Source organism: Buteo buteo, chromosome 19, assembly GCF_964188355.1.
Source record: "Buteo buteo chromosome 19, bButBut1.hap1.1, whole genome shotgun sequence".
Lineage (NCBI taxonomy): Eukaryota > Metazoa > Chordata > Aves > Accipitriformes > Accipitridae > Buteo > Buteo buteo.
In genome coordinates this window covers 2,560,414-2,585,670 of record NC_134189.1, presented here as the reverse complement: position 1 = coordinate 2,585,670, position 25,257 = coordinate 2,560,414, and the positions used below count along the sequence as shown (strand labels likewise).

At 54.1% G+C, this 25,257-nt stretch overlaps 1 protein-coding gene across 1 annotated transcript; it reads left to right on the top strand.

The window, feature by feature from the left end:
• Positions 1-20,007: 20,007 nt before the first annotated feature.
• Positions 20,008-23,483, top strand: LGALS1 (galectin 1). The gene is made up of 4 exons (XM_075051216.1): positions 20,008-20,106; positions 21,334-21,413; positions 22,717-22,888; positions 23,275-23,483. Exons 1-4 carry the CDS (start codon positions 20,098-20,100, stop codon positions 23,416-23,418), a joined length of 405 nt encoding a protein of 134 aa, XP_074907317.1. The 5' UTR covers positions 20,008-20,097; the 3' UTR covers positions 23,419-23,483.
• The last annotated feature ends 1,774 nt before the right edge of the window (positions 23,484-25,257 follow it).

Genomic DNA, 25,257 nt, shown 5'->3' with positions numbered 1-25,257 from the left:
ACTTTGGCAAGCTTATGTCCCCTAGTTTGAAATGTTCTTCATGCTCCTATTTTGCTGGGATCAGCATATTAACAGGTGCTTCCTATGTTCCTTCTCAAGCATACTGCTTTTCTTCCCTTTCACAGAATCACAGAATGGTTGAGATTGGAAGGGACCTCTGGAAGTCACCTGGTCCAACACCCCTGCTCAGGCCTGCACCAGCAGCCCAGGACTGTGTCCAGGCGGCTTTTGACTGTCTCCAAGGATGGAGACTCCACAACCTCCCTGGGTAACCTGTGCCACTGCTCAGTCACCCTCACAGTAAAAAAAGTGTTTCCTGATGTTCAGAGGGAACCTCCTGTGTTTCAGTTTGTGCCCATTGCCTCCGGTCCTGTTGCTGGGCACCACTGAGAAGATCCTGGCTCCATCTTTTTCACACCCTCCCTTCAGGTATTTGCACACATTGACAAGGTCCCCCCTGAGCCTTCTCCAGGCTAAACAGTCCCAGCCCTCTCAGCCTTTCCCCATAGAAGAGGTGCTTCAGTCCCTTCATCATCTTTGTGACGCTTCCCTGGACTCTCTCCAGTATGTCCCTGTCTCTCTTGTACTGGAGAACCTAGAACTGGACACAATACTCAGGTGTGGCCTCACCAGTGCTGAGTAGAGGGGAAGGATCACCTCCCTCAACCTGCTGGCAACGCTCATCCTAAGGCAGCCCAGGATACTGTTAGCATCCTTTGCTGCAAGGGCACATTGCTGGTTCAGGTTCAACTTGGTGTCCAACAGGACCCCAGGTCCTTTTTGCCAAGCTGCTTTCCAGCTGGGTGGTCCCCAGCATTTACTGGTGCCTGGGGTTATTCCTTCCCTTTGCACTTCTCCTCACTGAACTTCACCAGGTTGTTCCTGCCAGCCCATTTCTCCAGCCTGTCAAGGTCCCTCTGGATGGCAGCACGACCTTCTGGTGTATCAGCCACTCCTCCTAGTTTTGTGTCATCAGCAAATCTTGCTGAGGCTACACTCTGCCTCATCATCCAGATCATTAATGAAGATGCTGAACAGGATCAGACCCAGTATTGACCCCTAGGGTACACCACTAGTTACTGGCCTCTAGCTAGACTTTATGCCACTGATCACCACCTGCTGGGCCCAGCTGTTCAGCCAGTTTTCAGTCCACCTCACTGTTTCCTCACCTAGCCCATACTTCCATTGGCTTCTCTATGAGGATTTTACGGGAGACACTGTCAAGGGCCTTACTGAAGCCAGGGTAGACAATGTCCACTGCTCTCCCGTCATCTGCCAAGCCAGTCATTTCATCATAGAAGTTTATCAAGTTGGCCGAGCGACTGGCACTTCAGGAAGACAACAAATGGGCCCAAAGATATTAATCGGTAAGTAGATGCCTTTAATATGAGGAACTAATGATGATCCTGGCTGGGAAGTTGTTACTGTTCAGCCACATGACATGGTAAGAGAACTGGGAGGATCTGGAAGGTGTTGGGACTGGCAGGACAGAGGAGGATTTTCTGCATGGGAAAGTGCCTCCAGAGCCAAGAAAGGATCATGATCCTAGGAACTCACTCAGTACTTGCCCAACCTGAAGTGAGAGTCCCCCTTTGCCAAGGCAGGCAGCTCTGGCACCACCCTGTCCCGCAGCAGCTCGGGCAGGGAGGAGGAGGAGAAGGTGAGGAGCAGCAGCCTGTTACTGCCTGCCCTGGGGAGGCAGCCAGCGTTTGCTCTTCCTCCAGCAGCGGTGTGGGTAGAAGTCCCTCCTCTGCAGCACAGCTTCCCTCTCCTCACTCCTTACACGAGGCATTGCCCCGTCCACCCCATAACATGGGCTTTCAGGTACTCCTTTGCCATCCCCTTGGCATTATCCATTTTTTCCTTATTGCTGCCTCGTTTGCTCTACAGACTGTGACTCCAGCAAACTCGCCAGGCAGCCCAGGAGACGTGCGTGGCTATGCACATCCAGGAACTGCTGCTGTGGCATTGGACTCTGCCTGCCTGGGAGTTGTGTGTGGATAATGTATGGGAAGTGCTCCTGGCAGACAAGCTATTTCAGCGCTCCGTATGATCCCTGGGAGATACTGAACAGCTGAACCTGCTAAGAGCAACTGAAAGCCATTAAGAACTCCACCAACTTAGGGGGTTATGCTGGTCTTTGTAGCTTCACTATACCACCGCAGCAAAGCACTGTCAGCTCTGTAAGCCTTCAGCATGGACACAAGGGAAACATCATGCCAGAAATGTTCCCAGATCACAGGGCAGCTGCCTGCAACCTTCCAGGTTGTTCTGTCCCGTGATTTAGCCTGCTAGATGTGCAGCTCCAGCAAATAGCAGTTTCTGTTCCGTAAATAGGATATTGCTGAGCACTGAGATGCTCTCTTCACTTGTCATGGGTGAGAGAAACCTGTCCTTTAAATGGACACTGTTGTCCACCAGGTTGCCCGAAGCCCTGTGCCAGCCTTTCTGCTCACTGGCCTTTGCTGAACCTCTATTCTGGCTCCCACAGAAGCTGCACAGAAAATGGTACCTGGTTAAAATTAGGGGGCAAGAATTGTTTTCCTACTTGACCTGTTTCACGTAACCTGAAATGACTCAGATATGGTTTTCTGTTTCCTCCAGGTGCGCTCTGCTGTTGGACTACAGCTGCCTGTGTACAAGTTAAGTAGTTGTTCTCTGCAGCACAGATGCTGGAGGGAATTGAGTCTTTGTGGGCAGTAGATTAGAGATTTCCCACCTGCTAGGACAATGTTGATTGGCCCTGGCAAGGTGCCCTTTCCTCACAGAACGGAGGTGTTCCTGACATGGTGTCCTCCTCTGGCCTAATGCGTGGAAGTTGCCGATTCAGCTAACTCTGAGCAGAGCCAGTCCCTGTTTGTGCGGTCGCAAAGTTTGGGGGTGCAGATGTGAAGAATGGCAATACGCTCCCATTCAGCACTCCAGTACAACTAGGGGACTGTGTGCCTGCCACAGCCTTGCTCACCTGGAGAGTGACACATCTCAGGAGATGGGGTGGCCGTACTCCAGCAGAGAGCGTAAGCTGTGTTTAGGCTGAGCTTCCTGATGCTCACGGCCTTGTAATCCACCACAGTCTCATTAGTTGCCTTCCCTCAACAATTTCAGGGGTGAAAGGACCTGTGTCATTGAGCAGTCTCACACCGTGTTTGACTCCTGTTTGGTCACAGGCAACTCTGAATGCCCTTGAGCCAATGTTGCTGGAAATCTACCTGTTGGTGCAGGTTTTTGAGCTGCTTTCTTCTCAGTTATCTGTTCGGGCAGCCTGATGTTAAGAATGCTCAGGAGAACTCTCTACAGAAGTGGTCTTCCTCATCCCAAAGGTTACTTGTCTCTTGCTGATGACCCGGCAGCAAAAGCACGCTTGTTCCTCAGGTCAATCCAGGGATGGAGGTGGCTGGTCATTGCAAGTAGCACATGGCCCTGGCTGGCCCATCTTTTAAGTGGAGGGTGTGAGGCAGATCCCCTGCTGCTGCTTGTTGGTGCAATACAAAACTCTGCCATTGCGACTTTAGGTGTGTGGTAAGCTTTCCAGAACAGCTTCTCCAGCAATGGGACATAAACAGCAGCAGGAAAACCTGTCTGATCCCTGTAGTGACTTAGGAAGAGATACAACTCCCTGGAAAAGGACTCTGTGAGCTACCCTGGGACTTCTGGCAGCAAACCTCCAAGCTCAGTGACGTGGAGGCATCCTGTCCGCTACCCGTATTTCCTCCTCCTTCACTGGCAATGATCTGCAATGCAGAAGAGTAAGGCACCTGCAAAGGATCATCCTTATCTGCTCCTTGTCTCTTGAACTTGGATGCTGTGCCAGGTGCAATAAGTAAATTAGACATCTGTAGTAAGTCATCTGTCTTGGGCTCTCATTCTTCCATCTCCTAGACTGTTGTTCTCTAGGCTGAAAATAAATCTAGATGCAGGAGGCTTCTGCCTTGTGTTCCCGTTATGCTGGCTGGAGTCAATTGACACCAGATTTTTCTTTCATTTAATAATATTCATGTCAAATGTTCTCTTTCCTTTTTCCTTTCTATTGCAACTACCAGGGGCTCCACTGCCTGTCAGTTCCTCAGACAAACAGAGTGTGAGCTGTGCATCCCCTGCCACCATCCATCCCACCAAGACCAGTTGTTACCCTGTCCTTTAACACACAGCTGGGTGATACCTAGAGGCCTCAGTGCTGGGAATGGTAAGAGGAAAAAAATGCAACTGGATAGAAAGAAGTGCAGCTGAAATTACTTTCCAGCAGACCTCACTTTCACTGTTGCCTGAGCCTCCTGTCTGTCTGTCTGCCTCAGTAGGAGGGAAGGAGTGGGAGGTTCCATGTCAGAGTTGCTCCATAGATCTGCAAACCCAACTTAAGCTGCTGCTGCTGCAAAAAACTCAGTTATTTTCACATCAGTCTGATGCTCAGCGACAGGAATGCTTTCACCACAAGAGAGGAGGCTGTGCCAGGCAGGGGTGAACAGCTGAAGGCTGGAGAGCAGGATGGGATGGTCTGGGGTGTCATCTTGGCCGCTGTCAGCTCGCTCACAGAAATACGGGTTGATAAATGGCAGCTGGCTGGGAAAAGAGTGTGAAGTCCTGTCCCTTCCCACGTTCAAAACTTGCGTTCCTCTGAGTTGTTGAACAAGGCCCCTTCCCGAGAGCTGAAAAGCCAGATTTATAACCCCAGACAATTTTGACTGTTCTCTGGGCGTCAGCTTCCTTCGCTGGCCGTTGTCGCCACTGCAGGGCCCCTAACTACTGCTGGCACCCCGGGTGCAGCCAACCACCCCGCGGCTGCCGCTCTCCAGTCCGGAGCTGTTTCTCATCACAGCCCATCCTCGCTTCCCCCCACAGCTCCGGTCGGCAGCGGCTTGGTCACGCAAGCATCTCTGCTCAGGAGAGCCTGGTTACTGGCGAGCACAAGGCTGTGTCCTGGACAGTAAACAGCGTACAATGTGGCTGACAGCCCTGCAGTCTGCATCCAAGTCACGGCTCCCTTTTGTGCACACTTAATCAGCTCCTTCTGTGCCGGGCTGTGCCGCGCTGTCGCTTGGCATCTTCTGTCATGTTTCCAGCTGCTTTTAGTGGGACCGTGCCCTCCATCTACGCCCTATAGTTTCAATACTATAGATGTATCTTTTCCAGTCTGCACATTATCCTCCCTTCAATAGTTGTCTTACGCAGTTTTTCATGATCCCTTGATGAACGCCAGACACCCTGCTTGCTGCTTTACTCACTGCTCCATCGGCTGCACTGCTACAAGAATCGCAATTTCTATTTTCCAGGCCTGTAGCGTATTTCTTTGCCTATCCAAGTCAAAGCAAAGGAGGACCTCAACTGTTCAGGCACTGCTGTAAAACCCTTAGCAGCAGTTTCAGGTGCCTAAATCTCTGTGAATCAAAACTGAAGTTTGGAGCAGCGGGGTGAGGAAAAGAGCCATCTGCAACCCCTTCCGAGGGGTGCAGCAATCCCAAATCCATGTGTGGTGCCCGTTTCCATATCCACGTGGAGGGCAGTTATTGATCCAGGCTGGGTGAGCAGCCAGATTTCACAGCGCAGCCGGGCAGTGCCCCTTCTCCTCTGCAGCTATGCGGGCCTGGGGAAGGAGAACGCTTGGGACTGCGGTTGCACGATGCTGGGAAGCTGCACGTAGGCAGCCTTGCTGTTGTAATGGCAGCCCTCACCTTCAGCCCAGCTCTTTCGCCGGTGCCCAGCTGGTTTGCCCTCGAGGGGTGATGTTTCAACAGGAGGAGGCCACAGACGCTGAGCCAGAGCAAGGCAACCACCACGCCAGCGAGGTTGCCACCGTGGCATTGCCCAGCCCCGGGAGAGCCAGGGCTGCGGTGAGGTGGCCCGCGGGCACGGCCGGCAGCGAAGGCAGGCTTGGCACCTGGGTGCAATACGGAGAGGGAGCTCTCTGCTCCTCTGCAGGCAGAGCTGAAACACACCGGCTGGGCGAAGGCGGTTTGGGGAGCTGGGACCTGTCGGTGCTTGCTCCGGTTGCAGACGGAGGAGACCGGGGACTCGGTCCGCCTGCAGCCGGCGTGGCGTTGAGATGCTACCAGCAATGGGAGCCTGGTGTCGGGGAGAGGCAGGGCTTCCTCCAGGCACCCGGTTTTGCTGTGATAACGGCCAGCGTGCCAGCACTCTGTTAAACATCCACTCAAAACTGCTCTGGGGGGGAGACCCAGAAGTGGGGAGGGTGCTGTGGCTACCGAGAAGGAGTGGTGGGTGTTGGTGTGCCCTGAGCATCCTCCTCCCTCAGCTCGGTGGAGGCAGGAGCAGCGCAGTATGGTGCATCCCCTGGGGAGCAGATGCCTTGAGAGGTCTCAGGGTCCCCGTTCTCATCCCCAAAGCACCGCTTGCTCACCCACCATCCTCTCTCCCTCTGGCCAGGCCAGCTCTGCCTCTGCCTCTTGTGCCACGCTCCTAAGCCTGCATTCCCATCAGCTCTGCTGGTGCTGCTGAGGCCTGGTCCCTGGTGTTACAGCACTGGGTGATTCTCTTTAGTAGATGTCATGGTGTTCCCAGAAGACTGAACAACATTGCATTAAAAAAGAAAGAAAAGCAGTGCATTTCAGGTTTCAGCCTCTTGGAGAGACCAAAGAGCATCTCATCTTTAGAAACACCCCCAGAAAGTTAAAAAAAAAAAAAAAAATAAGCTCAGGTGTCAACCATCGTGCATGTCCTGCTTTCCACCTTCCCGTGGGATTAATCCTTTCCTGCCCACTGCAGGTGCCTGCACCCTGACACAGTGCTGGGGCTCTGCAGGGCTGGCCTGAGACTCCCTTCCCTGGGCACTCCGGACAGAGGGAGGCTCTGCAAACACACAGGGGTGTTGTTCTGCCCTTGGTAGACCCATGCCATGCCAAAAAAACCCAAAGAAGCAAAATTTTCTGAGCCATTTGCGAGTCTGTCCTGGAAAGGGCAAGCACATGCCCAGCAAACTGGGCTACCCTATCTCCAGCAGTTCTCGCCCCAGCCCAGACCGTGCTGCTGGCACGCTGCTTGCCAAGAGCCTACCTTTCTCGGAAAAGCATCCCGTTTCCCCATGGGGAGTATCGCTCTGAACCAGCAGTCACCCTCCTGCTGGCAAGAGGGACTGCCAGCTCGCAACACGGCTGAGCATCCTCACCCACTTCTGCTTCTGGGAATAGCAGCGCAAAGCCCAGCATCTCAGTTTCACTCTGAGGGGTAAAACCATCTGTCCCCCAGTTGAGCTGAGACACATGCCGGGCACAGCCTGACCTTTCTGCAGTCAGAGAGTGCCAGTTTTCCAAAGGGGAAATGGTAACTTTGGTGGGGAGCTGGTCAGCATCTAGGGCCAGTCCTTGAGAGCATCCCCTGGGCAGCTGCAGCTCACCAGCCTTGGTCAGTCATGCTCTTCACTTATGTCGTCTGCTTTCAAGAAGGCTGAACCTGGTGTTTTTGAGGCTGGCCTGACCCAAACGGCAGCAATGCTGTGATCCCCAAGGGTGGGTATGTGTGTGGAGGGGTTAGGTTTCCTCTGGCAGAGCTGCTCCAGCTGGCCCAGTGCCCTGGCCTTCACTGCAGAGCTGTACAGACACAGTTTGGGAATACCCTTGCTCGACTAGGGTCTTATTATTAGGTTTGAAGGAGGACGCCCTGGTTCTAGGGACAAGGTTTCATCCCCATCTTCCACTGTCCTTTTTCTCCAGGGCTAAATGACACTTCCCTTTGGCCCCCATTCCTGTGTCCCAAAAAATGGGGTGTGATGGCTTCCCAGCATTAGTCATCGCTTTTTGGAGAGAGAAAGTCTTTCTGCAAGCCATCTCCTTCTCATGACAGCTAGCGGCCTTATAGGCACGGCAGCCCACCTTCTAGCCTTCGTCTCAAATCCCTTTATGTGCCCAAGAGGCACCACAGCTGCTCCTCCAGCATCCCATGGCCCCATGCAGTCGCATCCAGCCCAACCAAGTGATTGCAGCGGCCTCTCCCCCCGGCCAAGGGTTTAACAACCCCATTGCATTGAATGAACCAGTCCCAGCACAGATCCTGACCTTGCTCAGGTCACAATATATGCAGCACCTGGGACTAACAGGTTTGCTTTTCCCAAAGGATAGAGTTGCCCCAAAGCAAGAACGGCTGCTGTCAGTTCCTATCCTCTTGCACCTTTGTGAATCCTTTAACAGCTTGTAATACCTAAAGATCCTCTTGGTCCAGGCTATTGGAAGCTCACAGGGCTTCCCTGGGAACTTGAGGAGGTGTTTTTCAGGAAGCCTCAACCTCATGGACATTGCGCAAGGCAAGAAGAGATGAAGGTTGGTCTTCGGTGAGACCAGATCCCTCTAGCATGGCACCCTGCCCTGCCAGAGGGCTGCCCCACACATCTGGAGATGAACATCAGTCCTGGGCTCTCTGCTCCTTTCTCTCTGATTCAGCTCCAGGGCTGTGCTTGGAGGGTCTGAGCAGCAAGGACAGACGCGCTGGCCTCAGTGGGGCTCCTTGGAGGGTCTTACCTGGACCCAGGGTGGTCAAACTGCTCCCTTGCCCTGAGGGGTCCCTGCAGGCAAGCAGTAATCACGAGGCAGAGGGACAGGGAACAGGTAGCCCAGGACATGTGGCTAGGTGGCCCGGCACCAGGGCGTGGGGCTCAGCCCCATTGCCCAGCAAGAGATAGTGTTGGCAGTGGTGTGACAGGTTCCCAGCGCGGCCAGCCAGAGAGCAGGAGGAGATGGGAGCACAGCAGCGGCAGAGGTCCTGCGTGAGCCCCCCCCTCTCCTCCCCAACCCACCGGCTCTGTCACAAGGATGCTACATGGCTCAGTCTACGTGGCGGTTGTAGCGAAGCTCAGTAGCGGGTGTTTTGGCCAGAGAGATTGCTGAGAGGTGCCGTCTGTGGTTTCCCTGCCGTACGTGGGGTCCGTGCAGGGCTGGGGGAAGGAAGACAGCGGACGGCCATGAAGCGATGGAGAGTTTGAAAGAAAGCCAACTGAGACACCCTGAGAAACACAGCGAGTAATAAAATCCCAGAGGAAAACCAGTGCTCCGCACCCAGCCGGGCCCACCCCTGGAACTGCCAAAAAGGCATCCTTGGCTCAGAGGCAGGCAGTCATAAACGCAGGGAGAGACTTCACAGGGAGGGAAGGTTTTACCTGTCAAGCAAGTTCAGGAGCACCTTCGCCCACCAGCTGGGAGTGCTGAGCTCCGTGGGGAGGCGAGGTGAGGCGGGCAGTCCTCCCTCCACAGCCTTCAGCACAGCAGAAGGAGGAGGAGGAGGAGGAGGAGTGGAGGGGGAGCATCAGCCCTGTTTTCTCTATGGCACCCAAGCCAAGAGACTGGCTGGGCCATTTGGAGAGGGGACCAACCCCTAGGGAAGGTGGGATGGGTGCCTGGACCAACTGGGGTCACCTCTTATCATCGGTGGGGAGCCAGCTAGGGAAGGCTGAGTGCCTTCGCAGTTTTTGGCAGGCTGCTTGTGTTTTTGGCCACCCTCCTTGGACTCAGACCTTCATGGCTGGAGAAGCGGTCCTGTCCACTTGCAGGGCTGGCCCCCAGCAGCCCTGCCCTGCCAGTCCCACTGGGTCCTTCTCCCAGCCACTGCTTTGCCTCCTGTGCCTGCTCATGGGCGCAGGTCCTCCTCCTCCTCAACTTGCTCGGCAGGTAAAACCTTCCCTGCCCACGAAGCTGAGCTCGCACCCCCAGGGCGGTCGAATAAAGCACCATGTGGGGAAAGGCTCTGTTCCGCTCTCTGCTGTTTTTCCTTCCCTTTCCCCCAAATAAGCAGACCGCCACAAAGAGAGACAAACGCCTTTGTTTCCGAAGCGGGAAGGAAGGACTGTCAGAATGGCATGTCTCCCTGCGTCTCGTCAGGGGTTAGCTGAGTCCCCGAAGGCCACGGGGAGCCCTGCCACGCAGCCCAAGTCCTTGCTGACAGTGCTATTGTTAAGAAGGGGGGCATTTGGGGAGGGCTGGGGCTTTTGCCCCCTGCTTGTTCCTCTCCAGGAAAGTCACGGCTGATGCCTGCTTGCCCAGGGAGACTTCCCTCCCCGACGGCTCTTATCCTGAACAGACACCAGCTTGGCACTCATCAAGGGGTGTGCGGGGAGGCCCCTGTTTCTGGACCTCTCCGTACGCCCCTGGGCTGGCAGGCACCCCACGGGGTGCCAAAACTGAGCTCTAAAGAAGTGGCCTTCTCTTGGGGCTGCCCAGCACCAAGCTCACGCTGCTCCAACCCAACATCTGCACCCAGCAGTGGTCCTCGGGTTGCTGCTTCCAGGAGCTCTCGGGCGGCAGAGCCAGTGAAACAAGCCGAGGATGCTCACCCTGCCTGGGTTGGGGGACACCTCGCCCAGAGCTTGGCTTAGGGCTGGGTCCTGCAAAAAGCCTGTCCCGCTTGGGGCAAGTTTACACAGCAGCAGACCCTGTAGAGATATTGCTTTCCCTCTAAGGTTACCTCCTTATCATGGACTTGACCTAGGGACTACTCTCATCTCCCCATCTTCCCTTTGAATGGGAGGAGGTGCATTATATTACAGCTTGAACCTGCCTGACTAAATTTAGCCAGTGCAGGGGCTGGGAGAACCTCCCTGGTTTTCCCTGTTTGCTTCGGTGGGAATGGAAATGACACATCCCGCCTGTCGCCTGCTTCTGGAGCAAATGCCCGAGGGCCTGGAGGCCGGTACCTCTCAGATGTCCAGGGTTTTTGAAGCTAATCCACCCTGCACAAGAAAATTCTTAGACTGTAGGACTTAAGGCTGTGGACCTGCAGGGTGAGGGTGAACAGGCGTGAACAAGCCCTCCAGAGCCAGGGGACACCACGTGAGCCATGTCAGTGTGATCTCTGAAATGTTGTCACCAGCCCAGGGTCTGAAGCAGAAGGGGAAGTCAGGCAGGTTTAGTAACCCTGTTGGGTAACCGTCATCAGTAGCTGGAAGAGCCAAGGGGAAGTGATAAATGCCCATCTGCCCAGGTAGGAGCTTCGCAGGGGTCCCACTTCTGCTCCTCGATGCTTCTGTCTCATCGTGCCCACAGGGATGTGCCCAGTGCCTTCCCCCATCCTCAGGCAGTGCCTTCTGCCACCCCTTTCTGGGCTGCACTCCCTTGCAGCCATTTACTTTGCTTTTTCCAAGAGAGAAGCTAAATGCATTAATGCCCTTCCGAGCTCTGGGGGAGTCTCTGGCATCAGCACCCCGGGGTGTAAGGGCGCAGCAGCCCTTGGCTTCACGGTGTATCTGGTGAACCTGCTGTGAGCTGAACAGGCGGCGCTGACCCACCCCACGATGTATGCCCCACAGACTGACTACCTATGGGGTACACCCAAAAATACCTGGCTGGCTGATGGACTCTCCCTTACGTTCTGCGCTGGGAGAGAAGAGCAGGCTTCATGCTGCGAGCTTGCCACCAAATCACTGGTGCGCGGGTGCTGCAAGTGAATGTCCGTCCCTCTTCCCCCAGGCTCCTGCTGCGAAGAGGCTAAGCAGAAGCTGACATTATGTCTAACCAACCCCTTGTCCCATCTGTGACCCTACTCCCTACCGAAATGTCTCTCAACCAAGAGCGCATGGGCCAACAATGCTTCGTAAAATCCTCAAAGCTGCCCCAAAGAAAAGCCCCCCCCGCCTATGCACATGGTCAGGCAGCCAATAGGCATGTCAAGATCTGCACCCCCAGCCAAAGTCAGGAGTTTGTCAGTGCTCAGCCCCAATGTCCATTATAACGAGACCAAGACTATGATCCCATAGGACAAAGCCATGTTGTTTATTTTGGTGCTAAGTGCATCAACATGCTTCCCCCCACCTTCTCCCAAGCCACCCAGTTCTGCTGGGATGTGAGCTGGTCCTTGGCTTTCTTCCAGAAAAATGAGAAGGTCCTTTGTTTGAGAAAGGCTTAGGAGCCCAACCCTGGAGCACAGGGCAGAAGAGAGGGAGGATACGTCTGTGCCACCAGTGCTGCGGGAGCGGGAGCTCGTGCTCCTGACAAAACAGCCTGTATTCCCATCCCACCAGCTGCTGCTGTGAACCTGCCCCAGCTCCACATCTGGAGGAGAGAACCGAGGACATCCCAAGCGTGGACCCTATCTTTTGCCATAAGATGTGGACAGATGAGACCTGGACTGGGCTGAGCACCCAAGGCCGGCTCTTCCCTAGTGCTGCAGGCAGGCAAAGCCCAGCTTTGGTGTCGACAGGGTGGTTCAGCACCTGCTTTCTGCCCCGGGGAGCAGAGGAAGCTGGAGAAGCCAGAGGTGAGGAAGAGCGAGGCCTTTGGTGGGACATCATGATGATGGATGGACGTGCTTGCTGGTAGGGGTAGAGATGGCTCTGCAAAGAGCTTCCTCAGAGAGATCCGCTTGCAAAAACTCCCAAAAGAGCGACACAGCCTCACCACTGCAGTGATGTGCATGTGTGCCCACCGGCCCCGGAGGGTGCCTGGGTGCCCTCGCAAGGAGGGGGGAACCACCAGCGTTGCAAGGGATGACGCATCCCAGTGCTTTCCACTGCCTCCAAACTGCGATAGCATTGGAGAGGTGCGCCCTGCGCTTTCTCTCCCCAAATAGTACGAGCCTCGAGGGAAGGGAGGGTGCCAAGCCCTGCCGAAACACCCTCCCATTTCAGCAGCCGATCCCGGCAGATAACAGACAGCTTACTAGCGAGAGGGTGATGGTTCCAGCTGGCTGTAGGGTGGCAGACAGCAGCTGCCTAACAAGGCTCAGTACCGCCGAAGTGTTTGGGGCACCAAGCGAGGGATGGCATATGCTACTGAAACCCCCCGAGGGAGTTTTGGGGGTTTGGGGAGTCCCTGGTCAAGCAGTGGAGGAGAGTCCCGGGCTGCACTGGCTTTGGGGTGCTGCCCCTGCCAGGAATGATGGGGAATGATGAGCTGTGCCACCCGCAGGACCCCAAGGGAGGGCAGGAGCCTGTCCGCCCAAGGCAATTCTCTTTTCTCCAGCTCTTGCTGCCTGGCGGGGCCCCATTGCCCCTCAGAAAGGCCAAGTTGGCCTTTCGCCTGCCTTGGCTTCAGCTCGGCTGTGCTGATGCCTTGTGGTCCCTTGTGCTTTGGATGCTCTCCAAGCATGAGATGTGCCCCCAGTGCTGGCTCATGGGCCGGCTGCAGACAAACGCGTTTGCCAAAGCAGATGCAATGGCCCACGCGGGGTACGTCTCAGTGAGAAAAACCCGACGTGCTCCAGGCTCCCTGCTGGCATCACCTCCCGAGCAGCTCTGATGCCGTTTCTGCCGTGTGTGGAGACTAATATCACAGCCTACACTCTAGGTACCACTTTGCATGCACAAAAAAAAGGGTGTTCTCAGGCTTCTTTGTCATTCCTGCCAGCAAAGCCTATTCAAGTTAACCCTTTTCTTCAGGATTATCATTCCACACTGCTTTTTACACACATCACTCGCTGAAAAATGGCATGCGGCTGAGTTTCGGTCTCAAGGGTGTTCCAGGAGAACGTGCCTGTATTCCATGAACATACTTCTCCGGAGCACTGTTTCTTAGAAGAGCTGAAACCAGCATCTGAGTTACGGCAACATGTTCAAACACAGCATCCACTTACAGTTTGCATATTAAGTACAGCAAACAAACCTCTGCCCAGCGTGTCTCAAAAGTCACTTTAACAGACAACAACCCGAGACAGGGAATATGCCTCAGCAGGTTGTTTCTAGGCTTGAAATAGGCTTAATAAATGGCAGGTTTCTAAGGCACTGCAAGTACACAATTTGGGTATTACAGCAGTGCAGAGCCGGCGGCCACAGTCAGTCGATAGCCTGCAGCTCTGCTGCTCCGGCACATCAGTGCCCAAACATCTGACCCTCCCACATGGAGCTGCATTTCCTTGCCCTTGAACTCCCAGCACTAACCAGCAGCCCAGGAATATTCCTTAGCATCATATTTTAGCACAATTTTCCCTTTCTCTCCTGCAGTGGTGGCACTGGACTTATGTTGCAGGCCCTCTGGAAACCATTAGCCAACATCCAGACAAGCGATGGCAATGTTTTCCCCTCTATAGTCAGCATTTGCTAAGCTTGTAGCTCTGCTTTCGAAACATGTCATTTCTTAAAGGTTATGTTTGAAGCCTTGCCTGCAGTGCCCGCACAGCCTGAACAATGCATGCTGCACCCCAACTCATTTTCACTTCTACCTTTTCCTTTCTTTCTATTTCTTCAACTCGATTTATTTAAAGAAAATTGGAAATTCACGCCACCGGTCAGAAGTTGATTTCCCATTTTCTTTAAATAAGAAAAACATTATCAGTTTCAAACTGCGTGGCAGAGTTGTCCAGTTGTACAAAGTTGCCCTAATTGTACTTTGCCTACAGGAGGACTTAACCCTTAGTCCATTCACCTCCCAGCCCTCCCCGATCTGCTGTAGCCCTCTGGCTCGGCAGCGATTGCCCGACCTGCTGCAAGGCTTTTCTTAACCTGCATTTGCAGCTCTTGGAAATACTCTACGTGCAGCAACCACCCAGTCCAGGCCGCGTTATTGCGAGCAACCTCTCTGTGTCAAGACCAAGAACGTGCTTTCCTAAAGCATCAGGCTGCCCCTCCTTGATTTACCTTTGCTGTGCCGTCCTGGGCCAAGTGCCCTTCAACTGAAATGCAAACAGCCTGAAGCCTTCCTGACCAGTCACTGCCTGGCTGGGATTAAACATCTGCTAACTCCACTGCTCCAGCCTCCCAGTCAGGATCCTTCACACCCAAGTTAATCGAAGGCTTGGCGGTTTTTTTGCTGTGTCGTCAGTATTTCTAGCCCCGTCAGGCGAGGAGTCCTCCTGCCTATCACCCAGGCGGAGGAGCTAACCCCAATCAGCGGATGGCTTCTCGCCGTTCTCGCGTGCTGGAAGAGCACAGGAACGGCTTGGAACAACCATCTCCATGGGCTGACGCAGGCTGATCCTGCTGCCCGCGGCTGCGACCCAGCACCCGGCTCCCTCCCTGCCCTCCCGGTCAGGATGCTGTGCCCGTCCCGCAGCCGCAGGGATCCCACCCCGGCTGGCAGACCCGGAGCGCTCCCTTCCCCACCAAATGCCGCAAAGCCCACCGGCTGTGCCCGGGGAAGGTTTACACCCCAGAGGTGAGACAGAGCCCAACGTGAGCAGCCAAAGGTGCAGGGGAGGAGGTGGGGACCACGGATTTGGGGAGCTCCCGGGATGCGCTCTGAGGTGTGTCTAACGCATCCCGGTGTCATTAGCATGAGCAGGAGTCATTCCCGCTTCCCCAAGCTGTAACTTCAGGCTCGCCCGGATCAAACACCTTGTCCAGGTACCCTTTGATAGCATTTGCAGGATTATCTTCACCACTGGGGAACATATTTCCATACTGATTTAATGAAAGCAGAGATTCTGGAGTCAGCAGGAGCCGGAGCCTCGCAGACGGCTCCTAATCCAGGAAATTGGATGTGGTTGGAAACATTTCAGCAGGCAAAGCTTGGGAGATCCTGCTGTGGCTCATTCCTGATGAGAGGCTCTGTGTCCGCGAGATAATAAATCTGAGTTTAGCGTACCTAATCCTGAATTTAAAATACCACAGCCCACATAACACAAAGTGGCTGAACAGGTACAAAGACGCTCTCCCAGTGGAAAGATGTTGCAAATCACTGAAGGAGTAATTGCAGCCGAAACAGGCTTTTTCCAGCTGGAGAGCAATGTATACAGGTGGACTTTAGTCACGTAGTCCACGGGCTCTTCAGCCAGGCCCTTTCCCAGTCCTCCAAGGTCACGACTCGGGATGCCCCGTCTATCGCTGCATCCCTCACAAGCAGATTTGGGGGCAGATCTTCCCTCTTTTGCTTCAGACACTTGCCTGACTGGGCTATTTCTTCGGTGGCTGCCAAACCACCTTGGTTAGAGCCACCCAACAGCTCAGCCCAGCCGTTCAGCTCAACCCCACAACTTGCAGTAGCTGGACTGCAGCCCTCAGCACGCAGGACCAGTCTGGGTATGCTGAGGTATACCAGTGCCTATCAGCTAGACCAGAAGGCAGGTCCTAAATCAAAGCTACTCGCAATGATGAAACTCACCCTTAGCAATCATGTTTCCCTCTTCGACCTAAGCTGAATTACAGCTTGGAGGTTGGGAGGGGTGGGGATGTCCATGAGGATTGCTGGGATCTCAAGAAACTGTGCCGTCTCAGCACGGAGAGATCAGCACGGGCTCTTTGGGTGTCGAGGAGAGTGCAGGAAGAAGGCTGAGGCCCTGGGAGAAGAGCTACAACGAAGACCATGGGCACCCCTAGCTACAGATGGGGATGTCCAGTCCCTTCTACAGGAATGATGGGTCACAGCCAGCGTCGGGGAACGAGCTCAGGCCCCAAAGGCAGCAGCAGTTCTTTGAGGACTGTCTGGGATTGCTCACCGTACAAGGGCAATTTGCACTTTCCAAGGAGGAGTGAGCAGATGGGGACATTGTGCAAGGAAAGGCTAGAGAGAGGGTGGCGAGTCGTTCCCAGGAGCTGGGCTGTGTCTGAAGCTCAGGCCACAGCGGAGGTGCCCAGGGTCAGGACCTGAGTGGGATGCCTAACCCCTAGCATAGGACATGCTTGGTGGGGTCATTGCTGTGATTTCTGGCCTTGCACACTGTCCTGGTTTCGGCTGGGATAGAGTTAATTGTCTTCCTAGTAGCTGGTGTAGTGCTACGTCTTGGATTCAGTATGAGAAGAATGTTGATAACACACTGAAGTATTCAGCTGTCGCTAAGTAGTGTTTAAACTAAAAGTCAAGGACTTTTCAGCTTCTCGTGCCCAGCCAGCAAGAAGGCTGGAGGGGCACAAGAAGTTGGGAGGGGACACAGCCAGGACAGCTGACCCAAACTGGCCAAAGGGGTATTCCAGATATAAACTTGGGCAAGTTGGCTGGGGGGGGCAGATCGCTGCTCAGGAACTAACTGGCCATCGGTCGGTGAGCGGTGAGCAATTGCATTGTGCATCTCTTGTTTTGTATATTCCAATCCTTTTATTATTATTGTCATTTTATTATTGTTACTATTATCATTATTAGTTTCTTCCTTTCTGTTCTGTTAAACCGTTCTTATCTCAACCCACAAGTTTTACTTTTTTTTCCCAATTTTCTCCCCCATCCCACTGGGTGCAGGGGGAGTGAGCGAGCAGCTGCGTGGTGCTTAGTTGCTGCCTGGGGTTAAACCACAACGCAGCTGGCTCTTCTACACCCCCTTCTTCTGGCCCCGTCCTGTCCAGGGCACACAATCCCAGTTTGGAGAAAGCAGGTGCAGATGCAAACACCACCTGCCTCATCCTCACAACCAGAGATGAGGCACTGCTGAAGTAATATCCCACAGACATTCCTCCCTTCTCCACACTTGCGGCTCCCTCCGGCCGAGGGCCAAGGGCTCAGTTTGCAACAACAGCATCAGGTCCGGTCATTCCCTTCGGCTTGGGCATAGAAGATCTTTTGCCTCCCAAGGCACGATGCAGATCAGCGGCTCTCCCTCTAATACAAAGTAAGGATTTGCAATGCGAATGCAGGATAGCTCTCCTGGTGAGGAATAGCCTGGCTGGAAGGGTGGAGGAGAAGAGCCCTATCCCACTGCTGACTTCCCAGACAGCAGGATAAGCCCGTGCCACCAAGGTCTGCTGTGATCTGTCCTCATCTTCCTCATCTCCGTCCTTGACAGATCAGACGGGCCGATAACCTGCTGGCACATCCCCTAGCTAACTGACCCGCCGCACACTGATAAGGAATGAGGTGACAGGAGGTGAGGATTGCCAGCTCTAGCCAGCCTGGCTCTGGCCTTCTCAGCCCACAGCGGCTCTTCCTCCACCGCATCGCTCCTCAAAATAACGGGCAAGCACCTCTGCATCTTCAGCGTGGTGGAGTGGGTGTCAGTGCGGCTCTGGTGTGCCATCGGGGTGAGCAGGGACCTTCCCTCGCCTGAATTCAGCCATACCTTGTGGGGACGCTGATCCTGGGGATTTAGAATTTGTCACCTCATCGTGGTGGCAGAGGTAGGAAGGGAGACATGGCATTGTGCTGATGGAGGTAGCCCGTGGCCTGCAGGCAATGGGACACCCCATGGCCCTCCTGCCTATGGTATTAGCCTGTCGGGTTAATGCCATTAAATTCAAGGCTCCCTGAAAGCCAGCAGAGACATCTGGACTTCCATCAGACAAACTCAGGCTGCCCGAGGTAGACTCAAGTCTAAAGGCTGAATTTCCTTCATGTGAACAGCCCTTCCAGAGTCTCCCCTGGGATGTATCCCCTGCCTCATTATCACCTGTTATCCATGGGCTGGTCTCTAATCTCCCAGCAGCATTGGGAGGAAGGTCCCTGGACAGGCAGGACTCAAGGAGCTGGTGGCTGCTAAGGCTGGCTTACGGTGCCCAGCTCCCAGAAACGCTGCAGGAAACACAGAACCTACCCCTGACCTTTCAAATGGCCTCCACCGTCTCCAGCTCTAAGTGAGAAAATAGCTACACATTTCCCTTCCCCGTCCAACATTTCTTGCAAGGGAACAGTCCCTCCTAGTCTGGCCCCTGCAACCTGCTAGACCACGGCTCCGGCAGCAGCTCATCTCCTTGGAGAGACGTCTGGGTTCCTTTGCAGGGGTTCGGTCTCACAAAATCTTGGATTTGAAATGAATTGATTTAATTAAACACACATCAAGAGCAGAGGGAAGCTGGCTCTACTCACTTTTTCTCCTGCTGGTACGGAGCACTTCTTGTCCCTCACCCTATGGAAGGGATCAGGCTCAAAGGCTGAACCCTGAGGCAGGTTTCCAGAGGAGGAAAGAAGGAGCAAGCGTGTCAGAGCAGCGAAGCCCACTTTGGCCTTTACTCCAGCCCACTTGTGTCGTGGGGTGATCAGCGACCTGGCCGAAGGCTGGAACCTTTCCGTGCCCCCCTCGCCCCTGGCTCCAGCAGGCAGGAGGGTCTCCCTGCTACCTCTGCTGGCATCGATGGCACCGACTGGGAACACCCAGGGGCGACAGCGTCTGGGGTTGTGCTTGGTGGGGGTAAGAGGGATGGGGACTATCACGTTCTCGGGAGATGGAGAACTGATGGGCCTCATAGAAAGAGAAGAAGAAAGCGTTTCAGTGAGTTTCAGTTCTGGGCCTCCTAAGGAAATCACAGAGCGTCTTGTGATTTAGAGACAAATATGCAAGACAAGGAGAGCTTTAAGCCACAGGCTTGGCCCACTGCCTGAATTTTTTCCCTCCTCTTTCAGTGTAATTACAGTTGAGCCATGTAGTAATTGGGTAACTTTTTCCAAAGGAATCCTTTCACCCAGAGTGAATCATACTTGCCACAAACAGAACATGGAGACAGATAAAAGACATATAGATCCTATGGCTTATTGTGATCGAGCGTTTTGCCCCCATCCCCTTGTTCCTCAGCCCCCCAGGTGTGTCCAGGGTAGGTGCAAGAGCCAGGCGCTGAGCTTTCCTGGATAATTCCTCCCCACCCCTCCAAGACAGCTTCCTCACGGCTTGCTGTGCCCTACAACCAAAATGAACTGCGCGGTTTTGAGGGCGTTTAGGGGTTCTGCAGAATAAGGACTATTTTCCCTCCTTTGGGTCCCGTACCTACAAGAGTGGCTGGTAAGAGCTGGGTCAGAAGCTGGGCAACCTCTGGGGACGGCAAGGCTTGATAGTGCAGCTGGGTGACCCTGGATCCAGCTTCAGTGCTCTGCTCCTGGGGTTTCACCTGGCCCACAAAGGGCTCCTAAGGTACGGTGTGCCCTCAGTGATATTTCTTCTGCTCCTCATTTAGCCAGAGCTGAAAAGTCCAGCCCTCCTCCCAGACCCTTCCCGCCAAGTCTCAATCCATCTGACCATTTTCCGTGTGGGATAAAAGCCTTGGATAGCAAAACACTCATTGTAAAACTATTTTCCATTGGCTTTACGACCACACACGGCTGGATCTCCTCCTGGAGCGGCCGGCAGCCTGCTTGGATGGGTCGGGTTTAGCATCCTGGAGAGGAGCCTGGGTGAGGGTGGGAGGAGGCATCTGCCTGATAGGTCCTCCCTCCCCCCAAAACCAACCCCTCCCACCCTTTCCTCGGTCTGATTGGCAGGTGGGGTGGAGAAGGGCTGGGACAACTCAGCTCTCCATCTATTTAAAGGCAAGGGTGGGGCTCCCATCAGCTACTTGCCTGGGACCGTTCCTTGGTGGAGAGGAGCACTAGCCCGGAGAGCAGCACCATGTCTTGCGTGAGTAGAGAAAGGGATGGGGCGGCTTTGCTGGAGGTGATGCTTCACGGAACGGGGACTGGGGGGGGATGCGTTGGCTTGGTGTGAGGGTACTTGCACTATTCTTCTCTATCCGCTCGTCAGCCCTTGCGTCAGAGGGTCTGCTGGAGCTGGGTGCCTGCTGCTGGGGAGGAAGGATCCCTGCTGCATCATTACAGAGGGGGGGGCTGCTATTTCTTCTTCTGGCAGGAGTGTGGGGTTTTTTCCCTGCAGGATCCCTTTGGGGGGGTATGGGGCGGTGGGGGGGTCCTTGCTGCATTGGCTCCTGAGCTGGGGTAACGTGTTTTACAGCAGCTCTGCTTTGGGGAAGCAGCTGCAGTAATATTTATTGCTCTCTGAATGTCTCTTCTGGGCTGCCTTGCTGCTTGCTTCCTGGCTGAAGTTTTCATGAGTCACTGAATCGCTCTCTCCCTCTCTCGTAAGGAAATGTGCTATACAGAAGTGTCCTTCCGTGAGTGTCAAGGATAGCTGGGGAGATGCTTGTGTCAGAAGAGTGATTGCGCTTCTTTGGTTAATTTATCTTTTGTTAGACTGAGGGTGATTAATCAGGGGGTGTCCCAACCACAGGTTTATTTATAAAAGTGGGGTGGGGGAAAGATTCTTAGTATTCTTGGGGTCTTGCCTCTGCTGTGATTAAAAAATGAGTACATAAGGGTTTAGTTTAGTTCTAGAGAGAAAGTGGGGAAAGGTGTGTACGTGGAGCAGGAGAATGCTCTTGCAAAGGCTGAGCCTACAAGAAAAACAACCAAGCCCTTAGGAGCTGGGGAGCAAAGTGTCTGAGCCCCCAGACCTGGGTGAGGCTTGAAGTTCAAATCCAAGCCAGGAGAAGGGAGTGGAGGTTCCATCCCTGCACAGCCAAGCTTGTGTGGGATGATACGAGACCCAGAAGGCCCACAGGTGTGTTCAGGACAGGGTGGGTGCAATGGGAGCAGGTTTTTACGTTTCACTGCCGTGAAATACAGATATGTTGATGAGAGCAGCAGGAGAAAGGTTGCGAAATTGGGCACATGTCCCATGTGACTGGAGTAACTTCTCTGGGATGTCCCTGGTGCAATGCCCTGGGGGAAGGGAGCTTCCCTGTCTCTCCAGCTATCCAAAGCGATGCACTGTCTTGCAAGGAGAGCTGCCAAGTCAGAGCAAGTGAGCCAGCAGGGACTGAGCTAATGTCTCTGCTTCCATGTTCCCCAGGGACCAGTATGCACCAACCTGGGTCTCAAGCCTGGCCAGCGCCTCACCGTCAAGGGGAAAATTGCACCAAGTGCCAAGAGGTAAGCTGTGCTGTGCTGCCAAGGCACCACACCGAGTTGTCTTCTGCTGGCGGGGGACAGAAAGAATCCCTCCCTTGAATGGGAGAGGAGCAGCTTTGGAAGGAGTTAACATCAGCAGCGCTTCCCTGTGAGTCACTGCCTAACGCACATGTTGCAGACACATACGAGTGCCAAGGGGCTAAGCCGAAGCAGATGTGAAGCTCCAGCTGTGTGCACTGGCAGTGACCACATCCTCTCTAGTGCAGGGTAAAGGAAATGGAAGCTGTGTCTATACTGAGCTTTGGGTTGAGACCAGCCCCACAGCTACATCCTCTTCCCTGCATGAATATGGGCAGGAGGAGATTATGGTCCAAGTAGCTGGGAGGTCTTGGGTTGCTCTGGCTCCACGGATGCTCGGAGCCACAGCTCCAGCTGATGGTGCGAACGGAAAGGGTGCATGTTGCAGCAGCGGCTCTTAGGGTGTTGAAGTTTGCTTTTACCCAGTGGAGAAGCCTCTCAGATGCTGGCAGGGAAGGAAGGAGGGAAGCTGGTGGGCTTCAGTGGCAATGTGCTCTTAAATGTGCAGGGATCAGGGTGGCTGGGGTCCCCAGGGAAGCCTCAGCAGCCCCTGGCCCTTGTGCAGGTCTGTGGCTGGTGGGGGCTCCTGGTGGGTAAGGTGGAGCCCATAGCTGCTGTACCAGCACTAGCGGTGTTCCAGGAAACATGTCCCAGCTCTTCCCAGTGCCTTTGAAGTTTGATAGTGTTGGAGTGAAGCCTCCTGGGCTTTCTCTTGCCAAATAATATGCTTCCTCTCTACTCACCTGGGTAAGAGGCCTGGAGGCAAGGTGGACACTGGGCTGGGAAGCTGATTCCTCCCAGTGCTGTGGCAGATGCTTTGGGACAGCTAATGACATGGTAATTATTTCAGCTGCCTGCAGGGTGGGGAGAAGGCAGTGACTGTCAGGCAGAATGCAGCACCAGCTAACTGTTCGGGGCTGAAAGGAAATCCGTGGAAAGCAACTGACTCCTGGGGAGCTGATTTGGGTGCAGGATAACTCCCTGCTCAGAGCTCTAAGTGCTGAACCTTTCTCTTGTTAAAAGCTTTGTGGAAACTAAGTGGTGTGTCTCCCAGGGATGGCACTGTGGGACCTATCACCCCAGCAGAGGAGAGTACCCCTTACTGACGCAGCACTGTCTTTTTAGGGAAGCTGTGCAGTTTAGCAAAGGCGTTTTCTTTGGTTACCCTCAGCTGGGCTTGGAGCAAAAGACGTTCATGGTAATGAGCAACATGCTACCATAGTATTGATGTCTTCTTTCTCTGCAGCTTTGTTATGAATCTGGGGAAGGATGCTTCCAACCTCGGGCTTCACTTCAACCCCCGTTTTGATGCTCACGGTGATGTGAACACCATCGTGTGCAACTCAAAGAAGGTGGAAGAGTGGGGTGCAGAGCACAGGGAGACTGTCTTCCCTTTCCAGAAGGGGAGTCCAATAGAGGTGAGGCCTGGGATGCACTCTCTGTACGTGCCCTGGCAAAGGGAGGGTGTTTGGCACAGGGCACCCAACTGCAGGGGCTGTCTCTACGGGAGGTGGCTGGCTTCTCCTGCTCAGCCGGTGCCACCAGCCAGGGCTCTGAGCAGTGATGGATGGTGGGGATCAAACACGCAAGCTCCATCTAGCTCAAAGGGATGTTACTATTGAACTGAGCAGGGAACAGGCATCTCTTGGGAGGCTAGAATAACACTCCTGCTGTTGAAGAGCAGGTTGTGCCGCTGAGCGTGTTCACCCTGCAAAGTGAAGGGTGGCACAGCAATGCTGTGGAGGGGAAAGGCTCGAGGGTATCGTGGCAGAAACTTTCTCTGACTTTTCCATTTGTCTTGCAGATCACTTTCGGCGTCAACCAGAATGATCTGACAGTCCACCTGCCAGGCCACCAGTTCACGTTCCCTAACCGGCTTGGTCTCTCTGTCTTTGACTACTTTGATGCACAAGGGGACTTCACACTCCAGTCCATCAGCTGGGAATAACTTCCTCTGGCACCTCCATCTCAAAGATGCAGAAAAAGCAATCAATAAATAAGAGTTTTGGTCTACCCAGTCTCAGAATCTAATCTGTTTCATACTGCCAAGTCCACATGGGTTGGTCACCTTGCTGGAGGGGTGTGGGGAGGAGGATAGCCAACTTTGCCTAAGGGACCCTTCCACTCTCCCCTCTAGTCACATCTAGCCCTAGTGTTTTGTCCTGAGACTCTCCTTGGGCTTTTTACCTCTTGCCTTCCCGCGCTTTTGACACTTACCCTCCTCTCCATCCATGACTTTAAGGGCCAAGGCTGGTACAATCCTACCCACACATGATACTCAAGTCACCCACTCTTGAGGTCTAGACTGACACCCTACCCTGCCTGGTAAAATGGGTTGATTAAATCTATTTCTCCCTGAACCAAGCATCCCCAGCTGACCTCAGAGAGCCTTGAGTTGCTGTGCTAGGTAAACCTAGTGGGGCATGGGGTGAGGGGAGAGTCCTCAATTGTGCTAGCTTTGGCCTGCGCCCCTCTGTAGAGGCTGGTCCTACTCATGACACAGCTCTCCTACGTTGTCTTGGGACCTCTTGCTGCTGCATGGGGACAGCAGTAGGAAAGGATGCCTTGCTGGCTGTGGTGGAGCATGCAGTGGGCTCCTCATCCAAATCCTTTCTTCCAGCTGGGGTGTGGGATGCTAAGGACGTGTCCGCTATGTTTTTTTTACTCCTTCACTCATATTAGCCCAAACAAGCCTGAGCACTTTTCAGTCTAAACTGAGGCTAGCTTCTGAGGAGTCTGGAGATGATGAGGCATGTTTGATGTTACAGCATAGCTCTCACTGGGCTGTGGGTTGTTACCCAAGGTGTCAGCTGGCTACTAAAGCTAATTCTGCAGCAACGACTACTGCTGTTGGGCAGGCTGTGCCTGGTGGGCACAGGAAAGGTGGGAGCTGCCCTTTCCACAGTGCACAGTAGTTACTAGGTAGGTCTGGGATGGAAGGACCCAATCTTTGGGTCCTCGCTTCCAGGCTTGGCCATGAGGGATGTGAAGCACAAACAATCTGATGTCCTACAAGGACTCCCTGCAGGCCTGGCTGGGCTGATTCCTCCCATTAAGCAGTTGCAGAGCAGCTGGAACACGGGAACTTGCTCCTACGGCAGCAGCACCTCCTGTTCTTGCTCCATAATTCATGAGGCTCTGCCAGGTCCTGTGTCTCAGGTGCTCATGCAGAGGGAGGCTCGGCTGCTAGGAATTGGGGGGCTGAGGAGGAAGAAAGAGACGAGTTGGAGACAAAGGCTCAAGGTGGGCTTTTGAGCTGGAAGGCAGGAACACTTGGGGTGCACAAGCAACTTGAGGCTCTGCAGCTGGATCTCTCTTGAAGCCCTGTGTTGCCCAAAGCCAGCCTGCTCGGGATGATCGCCTGCTCTTTAGGGCTACGTCTATAATAGTATACACGGCATCTAACATTGCCACCCTGTGCATAGGCATGGCTGGGGGACAGCATAGCTTGGGGACTCCTCCCGTGGGGTGATATCGATAAGGCCATCCTTTCTGGGGATGAGAAGAGAATTTAGCTGTATGAAAGTGAGCCATGCTAGGCTAGATGGCCTCCAGGCGAGAGACCTGGCCCAGTTTATGCAGTGGTGGTGACAGTCTGGCAGACTGGGCTACATTTGGTAGGTCAGGGAGTTGGGGATTTCCTCAGCCACAGCAGGGACATGGTGCTGGTGAAGGCCCCCTCCCTGAGCTGTGATGGTGGGCACACAGTGGAGGTCTCTCCTCGCAGCTTCCTCTGCCGGGCTGATCTTGAAAGCTGAGCAAATGTGCTGACCTCCCCAAGCTGTAC

What these genes read in the sequence shown, in the direction of transcription:
- LGALS1 (XM_075051216.1), top strand. An exon ending in ATTGCACCAAGTGCCAAGAG is followed by an intron (nt 21,414 to 22,716) that starts GTAAGCTGTGCT and finishes CTTTCTCTGCAG; the next exon opens with CTTTGTTATGAATCTGGGGA. An exon ending in AGAAGGGGAGTCCAATAGAG is followed by an intron (nt 22,889 to 23,274) that starts GTGAGGCCTGGG and finishes TTTGTCTTGCAG; the next exon opens with ATCACTTTCGGCGTCAACCA.